This window comes from Furipterus horrens, unplaced genomic scaffold (genome assembly GCF_987537825.1).
Source record: "Furipterus horrens unplaced genomic scaffold, mFurHor1.1.pri manual_scaffold_4, whole genome shotgun sequence".
Taxonomy (NCBI): Eukaryota; Metazoa; Chordata; class Mammalia; order Chiroptera; family Furipteridae; genus Furipterus; species Furipterus horrens.
In genome coordinates this window covers 203,424,806-203,449,106 of record NW_028327174.1, presented here as the reverse complement: position 1 = coordinate 203,449,106, position 24,301 = coordinate 203,424,806, and the positions used below count along the sequence as shown (strand labels likewise).

The 24,301-nt window shown below is 63.5% G+C and overlaps 1 protein-coding gene across 2 annotated transcripts in view; it reads left to right on the top strand.

The window, feature by feature from the left end:
• Positions 1 to 24,301, top strand: part of COL5A1 (collagen type V alpha 1 chain) — a 126,113-nt gene that overhangs the window by 56,754 nt on the left and 45,058 nt on the right. For both annotated transcript variants that reach the window (XM_090274986.1, XM_090274985.1), the window contains exons 12-28: positions 2,638 to 2,712; positions 3,537 to 3,629; positions 4,867 to 4,923; positions 5,701 to 5,754; positions 6,114 to 6,167; positions 8,419 to 8,472; positions 8,962 to 9,015; positions 10,420 to 10,473; positions 11,981 to 12,025; positions 13,456 to 13,509; positions 14,104 to 14,148; positions 14,675 to 14,728; positions 14,960 to 15,004; positions 15,965 to 16,018; positions 19,805 to 19,849; positions 20,801 to 20,854; positions 24,098 to 24,142. In XM_090274986.1, the coding sequence (XP_090131112.1) occupies positions 2,638 to 2,712; positions 3,537 to 3,629; positions 4,867 to 4,923; positions 5,701 to 5,754; positions 6,114 to 6,167; positions 8,419 to 8,472; positions 8,962 to 9,015; positions 10,420 to 10,473; positions 11,981 to 12,025; positions 13,456 to 13,509; positions 14,104 to 14,148; positions 14,675 to 14,728; positions 14,960 to 15,004; positions 15,965 to 16,018; positions 19,805 to 19,849; positions 20,801 to 20,854; positions 24,098 to 24,142 (936 nt within the window). The remainder of the gene's footprint in view (positions 1 to 2,637; positions 2,713 to 3,536; positions 3,630 to 4,866; positions 4,924 to 5,700; positions 5,755 to 6,113; positions 6,168 to 8,418; positions 8,473 to 8,961; positions 9,016 to 10,419; positions 10,474 to 11,980; positions 12,026 to 13,455; positions 13,510 to 14,103; positions 14,149 to 14,674; positions 14,729 to 14,959; positions 15,005 to 15,964; positions 16,019 to 19,804; positions 19,850 to 20,800; positions 20,855 to 24,097; positions 24,143 to 24,301) is intronic.

Below are 24,301 nucleotides of genomic sequence, written 5' to 3'. Positions count from 1 at the left end.
GCTGGGTCTCGCTTCGTGGCAGGGACTCGGCTGGCCACTTGGACCCCGGTCCTCGCAGACACCCCCCTGCCGCAGTTAAAATCCAGACAAGCAGTGGGAGCCACTGGTCGCCCCACCTCAGTGGGGGTTGCAGCCTCCACTCTTCTCGCTCTGAAGGTCTGCGTGAGGTGGGGCGACCGCCACGTCCTCCCCTGGAGCCGCCACCAGGTGCACGCAGGAGCGTGACCGCGTGCACACGTCCCGGAGAGGGGACCACACGGCACAGCCGATGATGTTTTCCCTCTTCGATGTGGGCCAGGACGCTGCGCTGTGCATGGCACAGACATTGGCTGACCTCTCTCAGCCCAGTGTTGCTTCAAGTGTCCGTCTGTCCGTCCGTCTGTCCACCAGCACAGGGCCAGCCACAGGCCTAGGACTGAAGCTATGAATGCTCATGACCAGAGGGTCACTCCAACGCCCTCGTCCTTGCCTCTCAGGCCAGTGGCAGGGGCCCTGCTGCAGCCTCGGGCCCCGCGGCCTGGCCTGCTGCCCCATCTGTGCGGATCCGCCCTCTCCGTGTGCCCTCAAGTGCTCCAGGCACCCTGGCAGAGCCGCATGGGGGACCCACCCCTGTGCAGACGGGAACAGGGCGTCTGCAGTCCCCGAGGTTGACGTGTCCCCACGGTGGCTTAGAAAGAGCAGGAGGAAGAGGCCAGGGTGAGGACCCCTGAGGATGGACTCAGAGGCGTGGGGCTGCCCCCTGTCCCTCTTGGCTCCCAGCGCCACTGGGTACACCACGCAGACACCACGTGGATGGTATTCCATCCCTGGGAGGCGCAGAACCCTAGTTTTACATTTTTTTAATATTTATTTATTTTTAGAGAGAGGAGAAGGGAGGGAGACAGAGAGGGAGAGAAACATCCATGTGTGGTTGCCTCTTGTGCGCCCCCAACTGGGTACCTGGCCCGCATCCCAGGCCTCTGCTCTGACTGGGAATCGAACTGGCAACCCTTGGTGTGCAGGCCGGCGCTCAATCCTCTGAGCCACACCAGCCAGGGCTGGACCCCTAGTTTCAAATTGGGGGGGATTTCATTTGGGGTCAACCCTGCGGCAGCGAGCTCAGCTGTGAGCGTCGTCGGCATGGATTTCCAAGGGGAAACCTGGGCAGAAGAATGTGTTCCAGATTTTTTTTTTAACAACTTTTTTTATCTTCTGAGAACTTTTTCCAAGATGACCAGTGAGGACCACTGGCCTGGACCCATGAGCGGTGAAGACAAGAGTAATCCGTGGACCCAGTAGCCCGCCTCTGGGCCCGACCCAAGGCGATGCCCGGATGTTCAGCGCAGCAGTGGGTGGTGTGCCGAATCGTGGGGATGACCCAAATGTGCTTCGGTGGGGGATGGTAAATCAGAGACCAGTCATCCTGCGTGGGAGACTGGACGGCCATGATGCGGAATGAGGCCGGCTCAGAGGTGGGCCAAGGCACCCAGGACAGCCGCAGACGCTGGTCTCATAAAGGGGGGCCTGCCTTCCAGGCCACATCCTGTCCTGTGGGGCTGGTGTGCATGTGTGCACCCGGCTTCCTCTGCACCGACAGACCGTGAGCTCGGCTCACCTCCGGGACAGGAGCAGACCTTCACGGTGTCGCTAGGACAGCGATCGCTTCCGGAATAAACACCTCTCCAGGGAAAAGCAGGCCGCGTGAGGGCCGGCCCAGACGGCTCCACGCCCTTCTGGATGGTTCCAGGAGGGCCGCCTGGTTCTTGGTCTTCTTGGCTGGGCACTGGGCATCGGTCCCGTCTCCCGGCTTCGGTAGGGTGAGCGCATGCTGCCGTAGGCGTGGAGGAATGGAACCCAGACCCGAGTTCCCCGGAGCGTGGCGATGGGTCTGTTCCTCAGGACGGCATGTTGAGCTTCCGTCCAGATGCAAAACAAACTCCATTGGCCTCAGGCTTGCTGAGCGTCTGCCTGCGTGAGTGAGATGATACGGCATCTTCTGGAAATGCACTGTCGCATGGAGAGGCTTATAGCGAATAGGCCTGGCCCGGCCAGAATTACCTGGAGAACCCAATGAGGAGGGACGTCTATACGGGGCCCACCCTAGAGAGAGGCCAGCAGAACATGGGAGGCCACAGCCTGGTCCCTTCGCTCTGGATCCTGCGTCTGTCTGAGCAGCGGACACTTTGAGCAGTTGTCCCTCTGAGCAATGACACATGGCATCGGTGGGGCCAATGAGGGGCCCCTCACTGACCGCAGAGGACCTGGGCCGTGAGCAGCCAGGGCTGGCTCCTCGGGGCTGCCAGCTGGGTGGTGCGCAGACCTGGGTGGGGTGGGCGCCCGACGCTGCATCCGGCTCACGTCCTGGAGGTCACCTCTGCCCTCGGATTGTAACCCCCACCTTTCCTTCTGTCTGGATTCCTCTGGATCCCCCCGGAGGATTCCTCATCCCAAGCCCCCAGGAGCTTGTCCTCATCCTAATCCCCCAGCGACGCCCCCTTTTCTGGGCTTGGGTTCTGGAACATTCCAGGCCACGGAGTCCTGCACTCCTTGCTTGTCCGGTGTATTTCCGGCTGGGCTGTGGCTCCCAGCCCCCTCCTGGCCCAGCCAGCTTCGTCCCTCCACATTCTGACCAGGCCCTCTCGTCCCCTCTGCACACAGGGTCCCCCTGGACGCCCAGGTCTTCCTGGGGCTGACGGGCTGCCCGGCCCCCCCGGAACCATGCTAATGCTGCCCGTGAGTATCCCCATGTGTTTTGGGGGGTGGCCGATGGCAGTGGGGCCCTAGGCTCTGTTTCCGAGGGGCACAATTCCCTGGCTACAGACTCGCTCCAACCTGGGGCAACCATGTCATAGAGGTAGGCTCCTCCAGGGTGCCCCACTTTTGCAGATGAGGACCCCAGTGGTTGAGGCCCCACCTCTCCACCGGCGCCCAGGGTTGGCCCACCTGAGGGCGTGAGGCCAGGCTACCTGAAGGACAGTTGTGTGCCTGTCATCTGCCTGCTGTCAGACCCCCACCGTCGCCACTCGGGCCCCTGAGTCAGCATGCCTGCCAGGGGGTCCCTCCCTGAGCCTGTCTTGCCCATGACCTTGTGGACGAAGGTCACGGGCTGTGTCCTTCACGGGAGCCCAGGCCCTGGAGAAGAGTATGTGCTTGGTCTGGACGTCAGTCTTCTGACCGACAGCAGCTCCCATGAGCCCACGCTGTCTGTCTGTCTGATGCCTGGGGTGCAGGACGCAGTTCAGGGTCACCTGGCAAGGAACCAGGCATCTGCAGGGCCCTTGGCTTTTCCTTGCAGTGATGGGAGGCCGTGGGCCTCAGGCTGCAGACACGGGAGGGTCTCCTAAGGCCCCAGGGCCGAAAGCGGTGGGTGGGGCTGGGCCATATTGTCTGGCATGATGGGGCGGCACGCGTGGCAGGGATGGGGGCCAGAAGCTGCCCAAGAAGATCCTCTGAGGCTCCGCTGTCACCCAAGAGGCAGATGGCGGTGCCTCCACCCTGGGGTCCAGCACAGGCACCGATGCTGGTGCACCCTGGGTGACCCTGTCTTATACCCACAGTTCCGGTTTGGAGGGGGTGGCGATGCCGGGTCCAAAGGCCCCATGGTCTCAGCCCAGGAGTCCCAAGCGCAAGCCATCCTGCAGCAGGCGCGGGTGAGTGGGCTCTAGGTCCTGGGGGGTGGGGCCCGGGGGGACAGCAGGCACGGTGAGCGGTCCCTGTGATGGGCTGGGACCCAGCTGGATAGCCCTGAGAGCCCCCGTGGGCCCCAAAGCAGCTTGCGAGGCCCGGGGTCCCAGGGAGCCTTTGTGCCCCGCGGCTGCGCTCTGCACGATAGCTGATTAGTGAACTGAGTTTCTCATTGGTGAGGCCCGAGTGTCGATGGCTCGTGATGAGTGAGCTGCCACCCTGGTCCGTGGGGGTGGGGGTGGGGGTGGGGGTGCCCGTAATGGGGCATCGCAAGAAGCTGATGAATCAGCCCTCATTTCGCAGTATCTGTGTGGCTCCCAGCCAGCCAAGTGACCCCGATGATCCAAGTGCGGGGTCACTGCCAGACTGCTGAGAGTAGCGAGTCACCGTGACATGCCATGCAGTGTGTGACAAACCCCACTACCGAGATGCCCTGACAGCGCCTGCCCGCTGGCCTATTGGTCTGGGTGCATTTTAACAGAGGCCAGGTGGGTGGCGGGCTTAGAATTCTTCCAAAGCGAAAAGGCATCAGATGGTGGGGGTGACGCAGCTGCATGCAGGGACCGGAACAGGTGCTTTAGGAGCACAGGTTGACAGAGCTGTGGCAGGTGCGGCCACCCTGTGGATGGACAGGTGGGACGGGCCCCGCAGGTGGGCGAGGGCGCCCCTGCAGGTGTCTGGTGGTGGCTCCCAGGCTGCTCTTCTGGGACTCGTTTACCCACAGCAGGGCCCCCCAGCCACTGGGAGCGCCAGACGTGCATCTTAGAATACAGCGTTGATCGGAATAGAGTTCCTCAGGACGCAGTGATATTGCTCAGGACACAGTGCTGTTGCTCAGGACACGGTGTTGTTGCTCAGGACACAGTGTTGTTGCTCAGGACACAGTGGTCCTCAGCTCCTGCTCCTGTGACACACACTCCCCACCGCAGCCCCGCCAGGGAGGCCACGCTGCAAACTCATGCCAAGGGGCGGAGGGCTGGGGAGCCAGGAGGGAGGTCAGCACGAGGCTCTGAGCACCCCAAGGGGCGGCGCGCCCCTCGCCACTGCAGCCTCCTCTGTTCCGGTCGTGGCTGGCGCTGAGAGCCCCGCGGAGCGGGGGGTCCGGGCTGCATCGGGCCCCCTCCGGCGGCTCCTGGCCCGGCCGTGCCTTGCCTGTCGGACTGGCCGCCGGGCGCCTCTCAGCCTGCCCTCTTTTCCTCGCAGCTGGCGTTGCGCGGGCCGGCGGGCCCCATGGGTCTGACGGGGAGACCTGGCCCCATGGTGAGTCACCAGCAGCAGGAGCTGGGGGGCGTGTGGTGAGGGATGGGGCGTCCCCTGGTCTCCTGTCCTTCAATCCCCCGGCAGCTTGGAGAGGGGCGCACACGCCTGAAGATGTTGCTGTCACTCACACTCACTCTGTCACTGGGCAGGTGGGGCCTGCATTGGCCTGGGGGCTGGGAAGCTCCCGACACCTGCGATTTTGGCTCCTGATGCAGGGGCTCAGAGCCTCTTCCTTTTGGGGCGTCACTGTGGGGGTCAGACCAGGCTGCCAGCCCTCCCTGCCTGGCCCTGCGGCACCTGTGGGTGCACCATGTGCCGGGCATGGGGCCTGCAAATGGGACCCCGAGGGACTGCGAGAGTCCCTGGCAATTTACAAGGGGACGGAGGACCTAAACGCCCGGCATCCCCACCACTGCTGACCACGGGACTGCAGTCAGCCCCCCTGCCCCCCCCCACCCCGTGTGCTCTGGGCTGTCCTCCTCCGGCATCTTGCCTTGCGACGGGCCCAGAGGATGTCCACGCTTGTCCCGAGCCGCGGGCTGTGCCACCACCTCCCATTCTTCTTGGAGAGGGAGACACACAGCTTTGTGGCTCTCGCGTCCCCCACTGTCCAGAACTGTTCAAAACTAGGAGGGGACCCACACCATAAACCCTTGCCCCGTCCGAGGCGGGGGTGCTGAGCGTCCTCAGTGGGGGCCCTGCCCAGCCGATGGTCCCCGCGCTGGCCACCTGCGGCCTTTCCCTGCGGAGCGTCCTTAACTAGCTCTGTCTCCCCAGGGCCCTCCCGGCACCGGAGGTTTGAAGGGTGAGCCGGGAGACATGGGTCCTCAGGTAGGTCGGCACCTCACCTCTGCTCTTTGGGGGGGCGTCTCCGTGCCCGGGAGGCTGTGACTCGGGGCGGTGGTGCCCCAAAAGCTGCATTTCTCCAAGGCCGTCAGTGGGAATGGCTGCTGAAGGCAAAGCTGGGGCAGGACGGAGCTGACGGGCGTCCGCAGCGGGCGCCAGCTGGCTTTCCCGTGCCCGGCCCTCCCTCCGGGCAGCGGGTCCCATGCTCTGTCCCGGGGGTGCCCTCGAGTTGGCAGCGGGGAGGACGAGCCACAGGCCGGGCTGGCAAGTGCGGGACAAGATTGTGCTTCTGCCGCCGAGCCACACAGTCGCGCACTGACCCTTTGCCCTCTGATTCTGGACAGGGTCCCCGCGGCGTGCAGGGCCCGCCTGGCCCGTCTGGGAAGTCCGGACGAAGGGTGAGTGTCCCTCCATCCAGTGACCTCAGGGGCCCCGACGGGCGGGAGTCTGCGGTGGGTTCACCCCGATGCCCTCCGTGCAGACCGGGCTCAGGGGCGGAAAGCCCGGTTGCTGCTGCCACCAGCGGCACGTCAGTCGCCGAGGCTGGGCCCCCTTCCACGGAAGGGTGAGCGGCGAGAGGAGCCCGTGGGCGCTGTCTCCCGGGACTCAGCCACTCTGCCTCCCTGGCCTCCGTCCTGAGCACGTTAATTTAGTTTAAAAAACATTTTTAATTAAAGCAGGTCCCCAGGCCCTTTGGGAGCGAGTGTCCAGAAGACAAAATGATCAGTGGGCTGTATTTTAGCCTCGTTTCTACAGAAGTGGCCTGGGTTTGGGGGGCACGGCCAGGGCCAGCTCACCCGCCGTCCCAGCCGCCTGGGTTCTGCTTGGCATTCAGTGGATGGACCTCATTGTTCCCGTAGACCACGGCCGTGGAGAGAGGGTCTGCATTATAAGTTAGCGTGCGTCCATGAACAGCATCCTGACGAGCTCGGGGAATCCTAATTAACCCACAACACGCCCTCACCAGTGTTTATTTAGGATGAACCTCTTCCAAGGGCGCTGTCTGCGTAAGCCACCCCCTCCTGTTCTGGTTTCAGGGCACCCAACCCAAGAAGGAGGGAGTCCTGAGCCATTAGGGACGCTCGCCTTCTGGAGATGAGTGTCCCTAGTGAGTGGTGGTGACCCAGAGAGCCACGGCCCAGCGCGGTGTCCTCACGCCGGCCCATCGGGGCTGCAGGCACCAGGCCAGGGCTGGACCAGACCATTCTAAATGTGCCCGCAAGGCCAGGATCCAGTGATCCTTGGTGGATAAATAGGTGGTTTATCTTGGATCTCATTCTGCAAAGTGTTTTTATTTCATTAAGCTTTTCTGTGCATCTAAGTACTCAGCCCAGGTAGAAACTGAGAAGAGAAAAGATAAGAGGGATGATTAGTGAGGAGACTAGGTGTAGCCTTAAACTACGGCCCCAGGGCTGTGACCTTTGTGCCAAAGATCCAGAAAAGACCGCGGGGGAGGGGCTGGGGGCTGGGCATCCCCAGGGTCTGCGCTTCCCTGCTGGGGCCCTGCAAGGAGCCCGTCACTGTGCGTGTCAGGGGCATCTGGATATTCTGCTGACGCTGTGACATCGTGTGAACTTTTCTGACCAGTTTCCCTTGATTTCTGAATGTGGAGTTTCGAGGAGAGGCTCCCCATTCGTGTCCCCCTTGCCTGGTGTCACGTCTGCATTTCCCCCAGAGCTGTGTGGCTTGGGCGCCTTTCCTGAGATGACTTTTCCTTCCTGGCAGCTCCCGGGAACCTTTCAGTGGGGGGGGGGGGTGGTGCACAGACCACCTCCTGTGGTCCACTTGGGCCCCTGGCTCCTTTTCTCCTGGTGCTGCCCTTATTGTCTGCAGGGCTTTGAGACCCAAAGTAGCCGCTCTCCAGACCTTGTCCTTGCTTGTCACGTATCACTGGGTGACAGCTTCCTTTGTTCAGGTGCACACGGGTTGTGGCAAAGAGGGACGCCGCTGATCTGGGCAAGGCTTTACACTCTGCTGGCTGACATTCCTTGTCAGCGAGTGGACTCTTGGCTGAGTCCCTGTCCCCATCAAGGTGGCCTTGAGCCTGGCTGGGCTCCTCCTGGTGCTTGTGGGGAGGTTATAGTGGACACTGGTAGGTCCGGGTCCTGCCTGGCAGCCGTGGCCTGGCAGGTGGGGACTGTGGGTTTGTCCTTGGCTGTGTCCACAGCTGGAAATAATGGCCGTGGGGTGGCTGTGGACAGAGTGTCTTGCTTATAGCCCGGACCTGCCTCTGGTTGGCCGTGTGGCCTCAGTGAGACAAGCCAGTCCTCGGCCTCAGTCTCCCCCTCAGGCAGGTGCTTGCTTTCCCTCGCCCTGTAACGATGACCCAGCCTTGGACATGAGTTTTGCGTGGTGGAAGGAACAGTGGGGTGCACGGAGGTCAGGCCACCCTCTCTCCTGAGCCGCAAGCCCACGGTCCTCCAGTGGGGTCTCGCCTGCCACCTCTTGCCGTCATTGATCACACAGAGGAAGGGGCCCGTGCATTCCCTGCCCTGGCAGTGCAGGCGGAGAGGCCCAGAAAGACTAGAGCCGTGTGGAAGGCGTCCCGCAGCCCCCGGCCCCGGATCCTGGCCACACGGGCTGGGCACTGTCCCCTTGGTTTCCTGGGAAGCCACCGCTTTGTGCTGACTCTGCTCTCCTGTGTTCCAGGGGCGGCCTGGCAGTGATGGAGCAAGAGGGATGCCCGGGCAGACAGGCCCCAAGGTAGGGCCACCGTCGTTGCTCATGGTGACGATGTGGCCACCACAATGGTTCTAATGACAAATGTGGCTGTGACGACAAGTCACAACATCACGACACTTGCCCGCCCTGGGGGTGGGACCCTGGGGGGCGGGGGTTCCGTGTGGGCCACTCTGGCATGCTGGTGTGAAGTCTGCGGTTGGCGGGGCGAACTTCGTGAGCACATGTGACAGTGGGGTTAGTTTGGGGGGCACATTTGCTTCTTTCGAGTGCCTGGGGAACAAGAGGGGATGCCTCTGAGACAAGACCCTTTGTTGGTGTCTGGGGGAGAGGAGGTGGGGATGTGGCCCCAAGGCGGAAGAAGGTGAGGTGAGGGGCGGGCAGGTGCCCCTGCGTGCCCCGCGTGGGGTCCTGGGGCCCAGGGTGCGTGACACTTCCTGCACCATGGCAGGAGGCAGGGTGGCCATCCTTGTGTGTGGCCTGGCCCTGAGCAGCTCTCTGTCCTCCTTGCAGGGTGACCGTGGCTTTGATGGCCTGGCCGGGCTGCCTGGAGAGAAGGGCCACAGGGTACGTGCTGCCGTGTGAGAGCTGCCGGCCTCCCGGTCCTGATGGGGACCCTTCCAGACGCCTCGGGTCTCCTGGGCGGCCACGAAAGGAGCCCCCGGGGCTGAGGGCGGGGTTGGGGTGGAAGCAAACGCAACGTGATGGCGGGGATGGAAAGTCGGCCCGAAAGGAGCAGTCTGTCTCTGCAGCTGGTGACGGAGAGGCCAGCGGGCCTGTCGCTGGGGGGCATGAACGGGGCAGGGAGCGGGCGCCTCTGGAAGCCCAGGTTCTGCTGAACAGGGTCTTTCACGGCCTCGGGAATCCCACAGCTGCCAGTTTGGGAGATGGGGCCAGGCCAGCGGCTGCGGCTGGACCCTGGCGGCCTGGCCTTGATCTCCATCCACTTGAGTGGGCTCCATGTGATGGGTGTGGACAGCCATTAGGCATGTTTTTTCCATTGATGTAGGTGATACCTCTTGTACTTCGGCACATTCAGGACACGAAGGCACATGCGCACACACATGCACATGCGCACACACACACACACAATGCTCCATACACATGCACACACAAAGGACACATATGCACTCACACAACGCAACTCACCCAGCGCGCACACATGTGCACACGCACACATGTGCGCGTGCACACATGTACCGTACACATGCATACAAGCACATGTGCACACACAACATGCTTGCACACACTGCGTGCATGCAAAGCACACGTGCATGCACTTGTGTAAATGCATAACCACGCCTGGTGCGTGCATATGCACGTGTCGATGCACACAAGCACACACATACACATGCAAGCATGTCTGCGCACACTCTACACACACATGCGTTGCTTATGCACATCCACATACTGCACACATGCACACACATGCACACGCACATGCGTGTCGGTGAGGTTTGCCTGTCACATTCCATAACACACTGAAAATGGCTGTTGCAACTTCGGCAGAGCTACTGGGCCCACGTCCGCCCACAGCCACGCGGGACGTGAAGGGGGCAGCGCCGCGGCTGGGCCTGTCCAGCTGTCTGGCTGAGGAGCTGGTGTGGAGCAGCAGCTGCGTGCGAGGCCTGAAGCTGCGGGGCGGGCGGTGGGCCAGCGCCGACCCTCAGGGCGGTGGCCCTCTCGGGGGAGCCATGTGAGGCAGGGGAGGGCCCGTGGGGTGCAGCTCCGACCCCGCCATGGTGACCTGCTGGGCGCCTGGTCTAACACAGCTGCCCCAGGACGCCGCTTCCCGCAGGTGACAGCCTTTACAGCCAGTACTGTCTCCGATGGGTGGCCTGTGACTCCAGGAATGGCTGTCGCGGGTCCGGGGTGTTCAGTCTCAGAATTAGAGACAGACCCCAAGGGGACTTGGCGCAGGCGTGCGTGGCCTGCTCCGCGTGGCTAATCCTGGCTCTGGTTGACTTCCAGGGTGACCCCGGCCCTTCTGGCCCACCGGGTCCTCCAGGAGAAGATGGAGAAAGGGTACGTAGCCCGTGTGTCTCGGGGTTTGGCTGGAAAACTGCATGGGGGACGGCTGGCGGTGGCAACACCGGCGTGTGGAGGGTGGGCCGGCAGACGGGGCAGTGAGGGGGAGGCAGGGCAGGTGCAGAGATAGGCCGCCCAGACTCTGAGGTCAAAGCAAATCGCCACGCGGTGGCTTGCACCCACCCAGGACTTAGAAAGAGGGCCTCTCACTCCAGGAACGGGTGCCCCAGGGGATAGTGATCGGAGCTGGTGGGGCAGAGCCTGGGGGGAGCGTCTAGCAGGTGACCGTGTAGCCCCAGAGGTGGGAGGGCAGAGGGACTGGGTGTGGGGACAGTGAGGGCCCGCTGTCTGGTGCTGGGGGCCTGGGCCGGAGGTGGCCGCTCCGGCGGGCCGTGCTCCCGAGCCGGCCGAGTCAGGCGTGTCATCCTGGGCGCCGGCCATGTGCCATCCTCAGACTAAAGCGCAGGGACCCTGCAGCAGGGACCGCAGTGGGGAACCTGAACCCCCGCCCTCCACACATCTGGCTCACTTGGGCAGTCTCCCTGTTGCTGGGGTATTTGGAGGAAAAGGTGTGGAAGCCCTGGTGCAGGGGACAGAGCGGGCTGGGTGGCGGGGCCAGGCCTGGCAGCGACTCTGTCCTCACCAGCTCCCAGGTCGGCACGGTCAGGGCACCTCCTGTCTGGCCTCGGCATAGCTCCCTGCGGGAGGGGGACAGCGAGGGGCTTCCTCTGCGTGCACGCATACATGCATATGTGCATGTGTGCTGCTGTGGTGTGCATGTGTGTGCATGTGATGGACAGGATGTGTTTGTGCATGTATGTGTGGGCACGATGTGTTTGTGTGGATGCACACACATGTAGTGAAAGGCAGGGAGGGCACAGCGTGTGACAGAGAGAGGCCGAGGGTCGGCCAGCAGCTCCTGACCCTGACCCTGACCCTGACCCTGACCCGGACCCAGTCTGGCCAGGGCACCATCTCCCTCCAGAGCCAGAGTCGGGTCTTGCTTTGCTGTCCAGCCGTGTTTAGGGCCCTGGCAGAGACATGAGGCGCCCTCAGCGTTGGGCCAGGGGACATGGCGATTCTCCCCAGATTCCTCCCCACCCCGTTTTTAATCATTCACAGTCCAGTCTATCACCTGCCTGCGTGTCCATCCATCTGTCCATCTTGCGTCTGTCCTCTGCCTCTGTCTAGTGTCCCTTGATTGTTCTGTCATTTGTGTCTGTCCTCAGTGCTTTGCTCATTTCCCCGTCATTGGGGCCGAGGTCTGTGGGCCGCTGAGCAGCGTCCCCTGAGCCGTGTCACAGAGCCCCAGGCCTCACCTTTACCTGAGCTGCCTGGGAGCGAGGGCACCTGGGCTTTCCCGATGGGCACGGGACGCGTGACCCTGGCTGAGTGAGCCAAAGCAGCCCCAGGCCAGGGCCCTTGTGCGCGGCAGAAGGAAGCGTCCCCCGGCACCCAGGCTTGGGAGCCTGTCCCTAAAGCCCTGCCCTTTTCTGCTCTGCAGGGTGACGACGGAGAAGTTGGGCCCAGAGGGCTGCCTGGGGAACCCGTAAGTCTGCTGACCACGTGGGATTCTGTGTCTTCTTGCCGTGGGGACGGGCGGCGTGAGAGGCTCAGCCGCTGGGACCCACAAACGAATCTGGGGGTGTCCCTGGGAGGGAAAGGAGGAGCCGCGGGGAGGCTGGTGGGACGACTCTAAGGACGATCTGAGCTTCTGGAGGAGGCAGCTCGGGTCCCGAGGGCGGTGGAGGGCGTCCGCAGGCAGTTGCAGGACCCGGATTGCCCAGCCGGCCACCCTTTCCAATGGCCACACTTTCTAAGAAGGAGCCCTCCTGTCGCCGGCCCTCGCCCGGGCGTCAGAGAGCTCTGTTCCCAAAGCTCGTTTCTATTTCGGGACAAAGCCACCAATTTCCTGTACAACAAAGGACATTAATTACTTTTCACTCACTGTTACTCTTCGAACGTCTCATTTCTTTTTATCGACCCCAGCGGGGCCGTACGCCTCGGGCGATGCTAATTGGGGAGAAATATTGTGAACGCCGCGTGGAGGAGAGCGGGGGTCGGCGTTGGCTCGTTCATTTGGGACTAAATTACACCCTCGATGTCTGATTAGTCACGAAGGAGAATCCATCAGCCCCGCTCCCCCCCTCAACACGTGTCTGAGCCGTCCCCGCTAGGTCATTAGCTCCTAAAAAACAGTTACACGAGCAGGTGGTGAAAGAGCGAAGGCCGCACTTAAGTGCAGCGCACGCGCAGCGTTGCTCATCCTCCGCGTCTGAAAAGGTCCCTTTGGAATTAAGTCTCTTGAAGTCACTGGGTCTCGGGCAAAGGCTCCATGACTCCTGGGAGGCGGGGTGGGCATGAGCGTCACGGCTGTGGGCTCCCGTGGCCGCTGGATCTCAGACCTGTCCCAGTGCCTATTCCCACACATGCCGTTCACCTCCTGGGGCGGGGGGCCGAGCTCCAGCCACAGCAGCCGTCCCAGAGAAGGTCTGAGCTCGGGGTCCCTTTCCCACGTGTGGTCACAACGCCCCCACGAGACCTAATTCTGCTCCCTCTGTCCTCCCTGAGCCTGCGGGCTCTGCTATCAGACACAGCCACACGATGTTGGACAGAGGGGTGGCCGGGCGAGCTGGGAATGAGCTCTGGACCCTGGTGCCCCGTGCAGCAGAGCGAAGCTGTGTCCGCCTGGGGGCTTGTGGGCCTGCCTGCCCTGGGCGGCTGTGAAAGGCACCAGTTGCTCAACGGACCTCCCTTGCCCTCAGGGCGCCCTGCAGTCTCCCCTCTGAGCCCCCCAGCCGTTCCAGGGACCCCAGGTGGACAGGTGGGGCAGGCTAGGGAGATGGAGCCAGGGCAGGAGTGTCTGTTGGCCGCACTCGCTGGCAAACGTGGAGACCTGTGCGGCAGCGGAGAGCCTGGACGGAGGGGGCCAGAGTGGGGCCGCAGGATCTCAGTCTCCCTTGCTCTTTCCTCTTTCAGGGACCGCGCGGTCTGCTGGGGCCGAAGGGTCCCCCGGGCCCTCCCGGACCTCCCGTAAGTCCTGTCGCCGGTCTGCATGTCTGTCCCCACCCCTGCCCTTGAGACCCCGCAGCCCGCCTGTGGCTCACGGCACTGACCGCTGCGCACACTTGCCCAGTGGGGCGCGGAGGCTCCCACGTGAAGGGGCTTTGCAGCAGGTGCGGGTTTGCAGGTGCAGGCTGCCGGCTCTCCCCTCTCAGGCCCACAGCATATGCTGTTCCAGTGACCCAGACACCACATGGCCTCCCTGCTTGAAAGCACTTCCAGCAGCTTCTGGAAAGTTCTGGAAGGAAGGAGAAGCCTATGGTCCCCGCGGGGCTCTATCCCAGCGGGTGGCTTCCCAGGGCCGGGCGTGGCCCGTGCACCCTCCTCGGCCCCTGTGCACCCTCCTCGGAACTCTGGGCCTGCCCCACACAGCACAGGCCCTGGCACCTCCGTTAACCCCTCGCCGATCAAGGCTTTGGGGTTTATTTGGGGTCAAGCCCTGCCCCTCCCCCAGAGTGGTGCATCTTGTGACCCGTTGTGGGCAGGGCCGAGCCGCGCTGAGTGGGATTTCCCTCCTGCGTGCTCATTCTTCAGCATTCAGTCCTCCCCTCTAATCTCATCCAGGGCGTGACGGGCATGGACGGCCAGCCGGGCCCAAAAGGAAACGTGGTGAGTCTCGGGGTTCCGCTACCTGCCGGCCTCACGGTGACCCCATGCTGGGGCGCTCTGTCATGGTCGGAACCAGGGGGCGTGTGGGAGGTGGCTGAGCCCCAACCCCAGGTTCCGGGGGCATGGTACCCACCCAAGTCCACGGGCGTGTCTGTCCGGCGTGGAGGAATGCCCTTCCTCGCTGCGTGGGGCTGTGAGCATACACCCAGCGCCCCACGGGCGCCCGTCGGCTCTCAGGGTGCTGGCGGACGTGAGTGGCGGGAAGGTTTGGGAGTTTTCTTCCCATGGGGTGTCCTCCGCTCCGTCCCTTTCCCGTGCTTCCCTGGCGGCCGGCTGGCCCGCGCTCTGCCTGTGCCCCCTGCCCTTCCCCACCGGCCAGCCTCCCCTGGCGATGGTCGGGCATGAGAGCAGCTTAAACAGACGGGAGGCCAGGATGGGGGACAGGGGCCCCTTGAGAAGGGGGTGCAGTCACCCCTGCCCGCCTTCCAGAGCCCCCCTGCAGTGCCTGTGTTTTTGTTTCCTGTAGGGCCCTCAGGGGGAGCCTGGCCCCCCAGGACAGCAGGGTAATCCAGGTGCCCAGGTACGTGAGCGGGGTGCGGGTGTCTGGGCAGTGGGCAGCGGTGGGCGCAGGACTTCATGTCGGTGCCCTGGGCCTGAGCCGCCAATGAGCGCTGCCTCAGTGGCGGGCCGGCCCAGAGGGGCCCCTGCGTGGGACCCGGCTCGGTGCCGGGATGAGAGACGGCACGGTGGCAGGGAAAGGTTCGGGGCCAACCAGCTCCTGACCTTTCCGCCCCACTCTCCCCCCTCCCAGGGTCTTCCCGGCCCCCAGGGCGCCATCGGTCCTCCAGGAGACAAGGTAGGTGGGCTGAGCCAGCGCGGGGGCACCCCTGCCTTCTGGCGGGGCGCTGAGTGTCGGCAGCTTGGGGTGGAGCCTCTGTGCTCCCTCGAGTGGGGCAGGTCCAGAGGCAAAGTGCTGAGCACAGGGCCCAAGAGGGAGGTCGTGGGTCTCTGCCACCCAGTGATTTACAAATTCACTGATTCATTCTCCCGCCAGGCGCAGGGCGGCCAGACTTAGGAAGGGGAAAGAACAGCGGCGCTTCTTTACGTTTGAGCTCCTTGTGCTCGCTGAGACCCAGGTGTAACCGGGCATCTTCTTTTGCTGCTATCTCTTCTGCTTAGGCTAGACTTGGCAACCCTGATTATGTCCTGGGCACCTGAGCCCTAGGTGCTGGGGACGGAGCGCTGGGTGGGACGAGCAGAGTGACCTCTTGGGTGGTTCTCAGTGCACATGGCCTCCTGGGGGCCTTGTTCCAACAGCTCGATGGGCCCGAGGTCCTATGTTCATCTGGCCGGTCCTGTCCCCACCTGGCCAGTCCTGTGTTCACCTGGCCAGTCCTTTCCCCACCTGGCCGGTCCTGTGTTCACTTGGCCGGTCCTGTGTTCACCTGGCCGGTCCTGTCCCCACCTGGCCGGTCCTGTCCCTACCTGGCTGGTCCTGTGTTCACCTGGCCGGTCCTGTCCCCACCTGGCTGGTCCTGTATTCACCTGGCCGGTCCTGTCCTCACCTGGCCGGTCCTGTATTCACCTGGCCGGGACATTTGTTTCCATTACAAAACTTGAAGGCCCTGGAAACAGCGCCTCATTGGTGCTTCAGGTGCTGGAAGCTTCCAAGCCAAGTGGGTGGGGCACCTCTGAACATCCTTCTCAACACACGTTCTTTGAGCAGAAACATTGGGAAGTAACTGCGGGGTGTAGGGAGCAGATGGGCAGCCCAGGGAGCCCTGGGCACCTGCTCACAGAGTCCGGTTTGTTCTAGGGCCCCCTGGGCAAACCAGGCCTCCCAGGAATGCCCGGCGCTGACGGACCCCCGGTGAGTACCCTGCTCACTTCACCCCTTCTCCCAGCCCCGTGGCCGCCCCGGGGACGGCTCTAGGGATGGCCGTGCTTCTGTGGCGCCTTTACTGCCTTCGCCCTGCTTTGGCGAAGACCCGTCTGAGAGCTCGGGCCGGCTGCCCAGGGATGATCCCAGAACATGTTTCCATGAAGGGTAGCGACTGCTCGCACGGGAGCGTTATTGGTTATTAGGGTGCGCGGCTTGGTTGTTGGAACCCAGCCTTGCTGGCTGGGCTCCAGCGAGCGCACGTGTCCCCGGTGTTTGGAGGCCGGGGCGGCGTGCGCCGAGTGTATTTTTAGGGCTCACGTGCCAAGAAGGGGGGCATTAACAGACGCGTGTGCCACGTGTGCACGCACAGCTGTGGAGCCAGATTGGGTGCCGCTTAGAAACGGCGAGTTCGTGACAGATCCGATCTGCATGGAGGAGGGGGTGGGGACGAGGCTCCGAGCCTGGGGGTGCGGTGGGGGCGTCAGGGTCTGTCTGCAGATGCTGCTCTTTGTCAGTTGCTAGTGGGTTTGGGGTTTTTTGGAGTGTCCAGTTGATACATGGAGAGCCTACTTTGGAAACGCAGACGAGCCAGATTAGTTATTTCAGACACGGAGCACTTTATTGTTTTAATGACGCCATTAAGAACGGAGCGGGGAAGTTTAACCACGTTGATAATTGATGCCTGACTTGAACACGCGGTTGTCCGTTTCTGTTCACACGGCTGAGTGGCGCTGGGCTCCGTGGTCACCGGTCACGGGTTGTCCCCTCTGGGCCTGGGCCAGCAGGTTCCAACCACCTCCGTCCCCGCGGGAGCGGCCATGGTGGCTCCTGGGAGTTTGGATGCCAAGTGACAGGCAGTTTGCCACACGTCCTTTACGTCCTTAATGGCATCTTCTGATGATGAAGCAGCACATTTTGTCGTGGAAAATTAGGGGGTAAACGGAATGACACCCGAGTGAAAACCCTCCCCAATCCCGCCCCGGGAGTTAAGTGGCTGAGGGCGCGGGAGGCGTGTCCTGCAGTGTCCGCTCAGCGGCCAGGCCGGCGGCCCTGCAGGGAGGACACGGGCTCGGGGAGGGGGGCGCCCGAACCCCCTTCCCTGACCTCAGGACCCCCGCGGGACCCCCTCCCCACGTTGAAACCGCCAGCGCACTGGGGTCCCTGAAGGGGAAACGGGCCTTTTGGGGACCCCTTTCCCGGAGAGCTGGCAGGCTGCCTCTCACAGACCCCGTGTGTCTTCCCAAGCCAACACTGAAACTTTATTTATTTACTTAAAAAAACAAACGTTGTTTTCTTGCTTTTCAATCACAGCTGACATTCAGTATTACATTAGCTTCAGGTGCCCGGCCTGGTGGTTAGAACTTATAGGATTGACACGGGGCTCCCTCGGTATTTCCAGCACAGCCTGGCCCCAAACAGTTACCCCAGCATTACGGGCTCTATTCGCTGTGCTGGGCTTCACGTCGCGGGGACGATTCTGTCGCCACCCACCTGTGCTTCCCACGCCCTTAGCCTTTCCCCCAGCCCCGCCCTCCCATATGGCCCCGCCCCTCCCGCCGGGCCCCGCCCCTCCCGTCTGGCCCCGCCCCTCCCGCCGGGCCCCGCCCCTCCCGTCTGGCCCCGCCCCTCCCGCCGGGCCCCGCCCCTCCCGCCGGGCCCCGCCCCTCCCGTCTGGCCTCTGCGGCTGTGAGTCTGCTTTCGTTCGGGGCCGTTAGCTTGCTTTGGTCTTCACATCCCACGTGTTGCCCCTTCCCCGCCGGGCTTGTCCCACTGAGCCTCACGCCCTCGGGGTCCGCCCACCAGCGTGTAAACTTCACAGTGTGGAAGAGGTGCTGGCCCAGCCCCTGAGGCGCTCAAAGCCAGGGACCAGGAGGGACCTGGACATGCAGCCCCAGGCACAGGCAGCCCCGGGTGGGGACTCACGGGGGAAGAGGTTTAAACATTCTCCTCCCAGGGCAGCTACGGCTGACGGCTCAAAGGGAAGGTTCTCCCCTGCCCCGTTGGTCTGGTTTGGTTTTGGCTTTGGCTTAAGAAGGCAAGGAAGGAAGATTTATGAACACCCGTGAGACGTCCCAGGTGTTTCTGAGCCGGCCCGAGACAGGCAGACCGAGCGGTCAGCGGCGCGGGCCGGCTCACACGGCTCCCGGCAGTGTGCTCTGCCCCAGAGGAGCCTTCTGGGGCCAGGAGGATGGAATTCCAGCGGTGCCCAGTGGCAGGAGGAACGGCTACCATGTCGTGTTGAAGGAAAACTACGTCCCATGATGCCCATCTTGCCGGCCCGCGTGCAGAGAGGGTCAGAGGGGCCCCGCCTCACAGCGGGCCGTCGCGCTGCGCGGGGTAGCCTAGGAGGGGTTTTAGTTCCCTTTTTAATCAGAAAAATAGCTAACACCGATAACTTCAGCTTTATTAGTTTTCCGTTATAAAGGCGGTGCTCTTTGTAGAATATTGGAAGAAGGCAGGCCGGCACAGAGAAGGGAAACCACCTGTCCTTCCGTTGCAGAAAAAGCAATCACCTCGCTCTGGTGCATTTCCTTCCAGTCCATTCTGTTCAAGCGTCTTGAATAAGTGAGCTTTGTCCTCGCCCCACCAACAGTCGCTCACGTCCCATATGCACGACTTCACACGTATGTGAAGAAGCTGGGCGTCAAACAACAGCAAGCCTGTGACGGCGGCTAACTTTTGTCTCCCTCACGGCATGGGCGTCGCCATCCCGAGTGGGTCTCACCAACACGCTCTTTTCACGCCCTCAGCAGGCGTGTTGGTGACTCCACCCCAGAAGTGAGGACACCGCCACAGGGAGGGCCCCTTGCCCCCCGAGTGGCTGGGATGTGGAGTCTGTGCCCTAGGGTGTCCCCCGGACCCTGGGGCTTGGCCGCCATGCCTTCCCTTCCACCTCAGTTCCGGAACAGGAAAGTGTCTGTAGTTGGAACTGCAGTAAAGGCCCCCGAAACCCATGTGGCAGTGAGGGGGCAGGGCTCCACTCCCTCCCGGCCACCCCCAGGCAGGACCCCCTCTCCCGGGCAGTTTGGGTCCCACCCGCCACCATGAGGGGCAGGCACTGTGAGCCTTGTCTATGGAAGGCAGGGGGAGCAGTGTGTCCCCTCTGGGCCGGAGAAGCATGTGTGGCCCTGCCCGTGTCTGATTTCCCGCATAGGCCAGCGCCTCTAGGCTCCCCCAGCGCACCCCCACCCCACAAAGAAGCTCGCCACCCTCCCACATCCAGTCCAGTCTCACGACCAGTGACAAGGACAAGGAACGCACACCTGCCTTCATCCCCTCCCCAGCAGAGGACACTGGTCTGCAGACAGCAAGCACCCCGGTCGCTGGGCCCGGAAGCAGGGTGCCTGGGGCCCGGCCCCACTTCACGCTCCTCGTTCGGCCACAGATGCATTTTGCTGGGTGACCTTGAGCAAATGCCTTTGTCGTCGCCGCCCTCGCTGACCACAGTTGAGGGCAGTCAGGCGACACAGAGCCCTGTGGGTTTGGAACACGGTCCCCTCCATGGTCAACTCCAGGTGTTGCCAAGGCCTGGCACGATGCCCTGGCCCAGAAGCAGCCGAGGGTCAGGGGCTACAGGACTCGCTCGGGCCACGTGGCTGGGAGGGACCGATCCGGGCTCAGCGGCTGTCCTCACTTCGCACTCTCCCCGTTTTTGTGTGTGGGCGGGAAGGAGCTGGGCGGGACCCCGGCCTCCCACTCACATTGCAGGCCCGCTGTCGGGGAGCCTCACGACCATGGGCACCAACTGACGGAAGGCCTTCTCTCTCTCAACAGGGGCACCCTGGCAAAGAGGGACCTCCCGGAGAGAAGGGGACCCAGGTGAGTGCAGCCACGCTCCGGCCCCCCAGTACTCCCCCAGGATGGGCCTCAGGCCTGTCTGCCTGTCTCTGCTCCAGGTACAACCCCTGCAGAAGGGATGGGCTGGGGCAGCTGTGCCCTTTCCTGATGGCTGTGCCGTGGGGACATTCCCCCATTGAGCCGGGTCCTCCCATCCCATCTGGGTCCCTGGACCCTGCCCCCCCTCAGTTACTGCACGTGGGGGCGTGGCCGCAGCCTGACCTTGACCAGGCAGAGCAGAACCTGGTGGCCCTGTGGGCTCTGGGCCGAGGCTCCTCCTGACCCATTGACATGTGGGCTCTGGGCCCAAGACATGGCGGGGGGGGTCAAAGCCGTTGGAGTTCCCGGCACCCCCGAGCTCCTGGGACCCTGCCTGCTGTGCTGTCTGCGGCTGGAGTCCACGTCTGCCTGCCTGCTGCTCCCGGCCCCCCCAGGTCCCCACTCACCCTGGGGAGCCGTGAACCATCGTCAGCAAGACCCTTTGGCTGTTAAAGGACATCCCTTCCTTGGGCGACCAGCCCTGTCCCCTCCTTCCAGCCAGAAGCTGACCTGTTTTGCCTCGAGGTCCCTCGGCTGGGAACGCGTGTATTTAATGGCGACACAGCCCTTCCAAACCTCACTGCTTCCCCAACACGTGGGGAGCTTGGCCCCAGCGCCCCCCTCCCCGCCCCGTGAAGATGCGGCCAGCTCACGCCTTTGGCGTGGGGCTGGGTGTGTGCCCTCCCATGGGAACGGGCCTCCTGTCTCCTTTGGTGGTCTCTTCTGAGGGTCTTACCTGGGATGTCCCCTCTGCTCACAGTGAGAGGGGGCTTTGCGGGTGGAAAGCAAGCTTCCCACTGGTGGGCAAGGACCTGGAGGGGCCTGGACATCACAGCGGTCCCCGCCCCTTCCACCCGCAAGAAGGTGCTAACGATGTCCCCCCTTTGGTTTCAGGGTCCACCTGGTCCCCAGGGTCCCATCGGCTACCCCGGTCCCCGAGGCGTGAAGGTGAGGTTCTTGCAGGTCTTCTGGAGGTCGGGATGGGACTGCGGGCAGGGCGTGCCCAGCCCCCGGGAGTTCTCTCTTTGCTGCCCAGTCTGGCACGGGCCTGGTCCTCCCCGCTTGCATGGGGGACGCTGCGTCCTGGTCCGAGGGCCTGAGCAGAGCAGGGAGTGAGCGGCCGCAGCCAGGGAGGCGAATCGTAGCCGGGGACCATCTGCAGTGAGTCTGTGACGACACAGGTGTCAGGGCGGTGGCCCCTGCGGCTTCTATTGTCGCCTCTTGCCGAGCTTCCTGCCACTTGGCGGCCCCTCGCAAACCGGGGTCTCAGCCGGCACAGAGCCCGGCGTCCTCCCGGGGAGTGTTCCATCCGGGCTGTTTGCGCACCCAGAGTGAGAGTCGGCCCATCGGCCACATCTGGGCAGGCCCCAGGCGGAGGGACGCGTCCGTGGGAGACGTCTGTTTATTCATGATCGTGTGAATGGCTCCTGGGATCATGCTACTCGGGCGCGGAGCTCCGGAACGGTGTCCCAGCACGGAGCCTGCCGGGCCCGGCGGCGCTAACTGGGTTTGCTTGGAGCCGCGGACGGTACCCGCCCCATTAGGCCGCTCTCAGGATGCGCCGGGCGCGTGCGGCCTGGGAGGCAGATGTCAGGGAACGCGCGCAGGGGCGGGCTCCTCTTCCAGGGTGGGCCTGCACCCAGGCCCGAAGCTCTCGGTCCCTCTGCAGTTTTGAGAAAGCTGGTGAGGAATCTCTCCTTCAAAATGACTTGCCTGGCTGCAAAGGAAAGTACGTAAGGATGTACGTAAAGAAGAGAAACAGTGTAGTGATGGGTGTGCACACCCCTGCGTGCCTGAGCCCCCGCTGCGGAGCTCAGGTGCTCTGTGCCTTCCCAGGGTTGTGTGTGGCCACCCCAGGGACGGGGGCGGAGGGCCCAGCCCTCAGCTTTCCGTGGTGTGCCCCAAACGCCCCTATAATAATCGGTGCCGCCCTCAGGACCCCGCCCAGACTTGCTTGTTCCAACCCGGTGTCCCTCCTGGACACCAGGTGGCCCCACTTCCGTTTCCCCGGAACCGGGCTGGTAGGAGCTCATGAGCGGCTGCAGAGAGTCCCTGGTGGGAGCCGGGGACAACCTGGCTCCTCTGGGCAGCGGGCAGGCCCCACACCCTGGCCGAGGGCGCTCTGTGAGGGCTGCGGGGGTGATAGCTCCCCAGAACTGCCAATGTGTGGGCTCCGTGCACGTCTGTTTTACACGTTCTTGCGGCAGAGCGAACGCCTCTGCCGGGCCCCCCGCATGGCTGATGGCACGGGCTGCTTCTGCCAGCTGAAGTGTCTCTGCTGTGAAATGCGCATGAGGAATGTTCTTCTCTCGTGTGTCTGATTAAAATGCAGTCACGGCGTGAGCAATCCGTTAGGCCTGGAAGTGGGGTGGGGGGGGAGCGCTGGGTGATGTACTCATTGAAGAACCAGACTCTCATCCTCTGTGCGTGCGAGATCAGTGAGCGAGCAGCGGCCCGGGAGCGGGTGATGCGGGGGGTGGGGCGAGCTGTCTCCAGGGGACCTGCGGCCCCTGGGTGGTGGCGGGGAGCAGTCCTGCGCGGAGTCCCGCCCTCTTCCGGAGAAGGGGCCCCCTGCTGTCCTGTGGCTTCCCTGACCCTTAGGCACCCTCTGCCAGCCCCCGTCTCACCCTGTCCTGGGGGCATCCGTTTAGGCCTGAGTGTCTGCAGGTCCCAGCCGCCCCGCACTGAGCCGCAGCGGCAGCGTGGGCTGGGGGGGCTGCAAGTGTGCACCCACGCAAGGCCAGGGGTGGAGCCCCGTCCCTCCTGGGCTCCCGCATCCGCTTGGTGGCACTGGTTCCTTCATTCTTGTGGCCCCAGCGCTGGCCACCGGGGCCACTGCGGACATCCTGGTCCAGGGGTCCTCAACCTGGGGACACCTGGAGACACTTTGACTGTTACAGCTGGGCGTGCGGGCTACTGTCATCTAACAGGTAGAGGCCAGGGATGCTCGCTGCTCAGCGCTCCTCACTGTGGGACAGCGCGCGGGGCCGCCCCGCCGTGAGAAACGCTGGCCCCAGGTGTCCGCAGTGCCAGGGCCGAGAGACGCCCTCTGGTGGGTCCCGCGGCCCTGGCCTCCGATGTGGGGCAGAAAATGGCAGAACTTTAGGTCGGGGAGGATTCTAGGGATTCTCTGTCTTATTCTGTTGTTTTCAGAAGGGCGTAGGCAGGGGGAGCCCGCCCGACAAGAAAGGGGGGAGCTGGTGCTGCGGCCCCGCGATTCAGGGATTCGGGGGTTCTGGGACTCAGGGTGGCTGTATACCGGTCCTCTGTCCCAAAGCTTCTCACCACCAGGGCTGACGAGCCCAGGGCACTGGTGGGGTCACAGTGGCCCCAGGTGGAGGCCAAACTCCTCTCAGCGTCTGTCTGGGTCCATCTTCCGCGGGAAGAGGCTCGGAGCCGCACCATCACTCCAAGTTCCTGCCACCAGAGGGCAGCTGGCAGCTCAGTGGCCTGGCTGTGGCCCTGCCGCCCCGGCTGCAGCCTCGGCTGGGCGGGATCGGGAGGCTGGCCTCTCTCTGGGGCCCCTGGAGCCATGGGCAGGTGGCCTGAGAAAGCCCCCAGCTGGCGGAGGTGGGAGGGGCCGCTGCTTAACTCCATCTGGGGGCTGAGTCACCTGGTGCAGGGGGGGCATCGGAGGAAGGACACGTCCCGCCCTCACGGCTTTTGTTCCCCGTGGGGACCACACGTGCCCTGAGCGGACTTCGCTGCTCACAATCCTTGTTGGAGTCAATTAGTCGTTCGTAACATTACACTGTGCAGCCAGGCGTTGATAATAACGAGAATGAAAGTAATCAGATGGCACGTCGCTGCTGTTTACTGAACACCTACTACGTGCTGGGCATGGTCCCCTTCCACCAGGAAACAGGGGCTCGCAGGGGTCGGGGACGTTGCCGGAGGCCCCTGAGTGGGGCCGGGGCCCGAGCCTGCCGGCTGGCTCCAGAGCACAGGCTCAGGCCTCATCCTTGTGCTCCTCAAGCCTCGGAGGAACAGGAGGACGTGGCGGCAGACCTGTGGGTGTGGGGACGGGAGGCGGCTCCGCCAGCCCGCGGGGCTCCCCCCTCCTGCATCGGGGACCCATGGGGCTCCCGCCTCAGCCGCTGAGCCCTCAGCCTGCCTTGGTGCTGGGGGCTTGGACCCACCCCCGCCAGGGCTCAGAGTTGTGAGTGCTCACTTCCCCTTTCGCTTGTGTAGGGGGCCGATGGCATCCGTGGTCTGAAGGGCACGAAGGGCGAGAAGGTGAGTCCCCCCCAACCCTGACCCCGTGGCGGCCCGGCCCGGCCCAGAGCTGGGCTCATTTGGTGTCTGCTCCAACGCCAGGTGACGTGGGTGTCACCTCTGTGTACTGAGTAAGGGGACTGATACCACCCGGGGGACACACTGTTTGCAAAGGGAAAA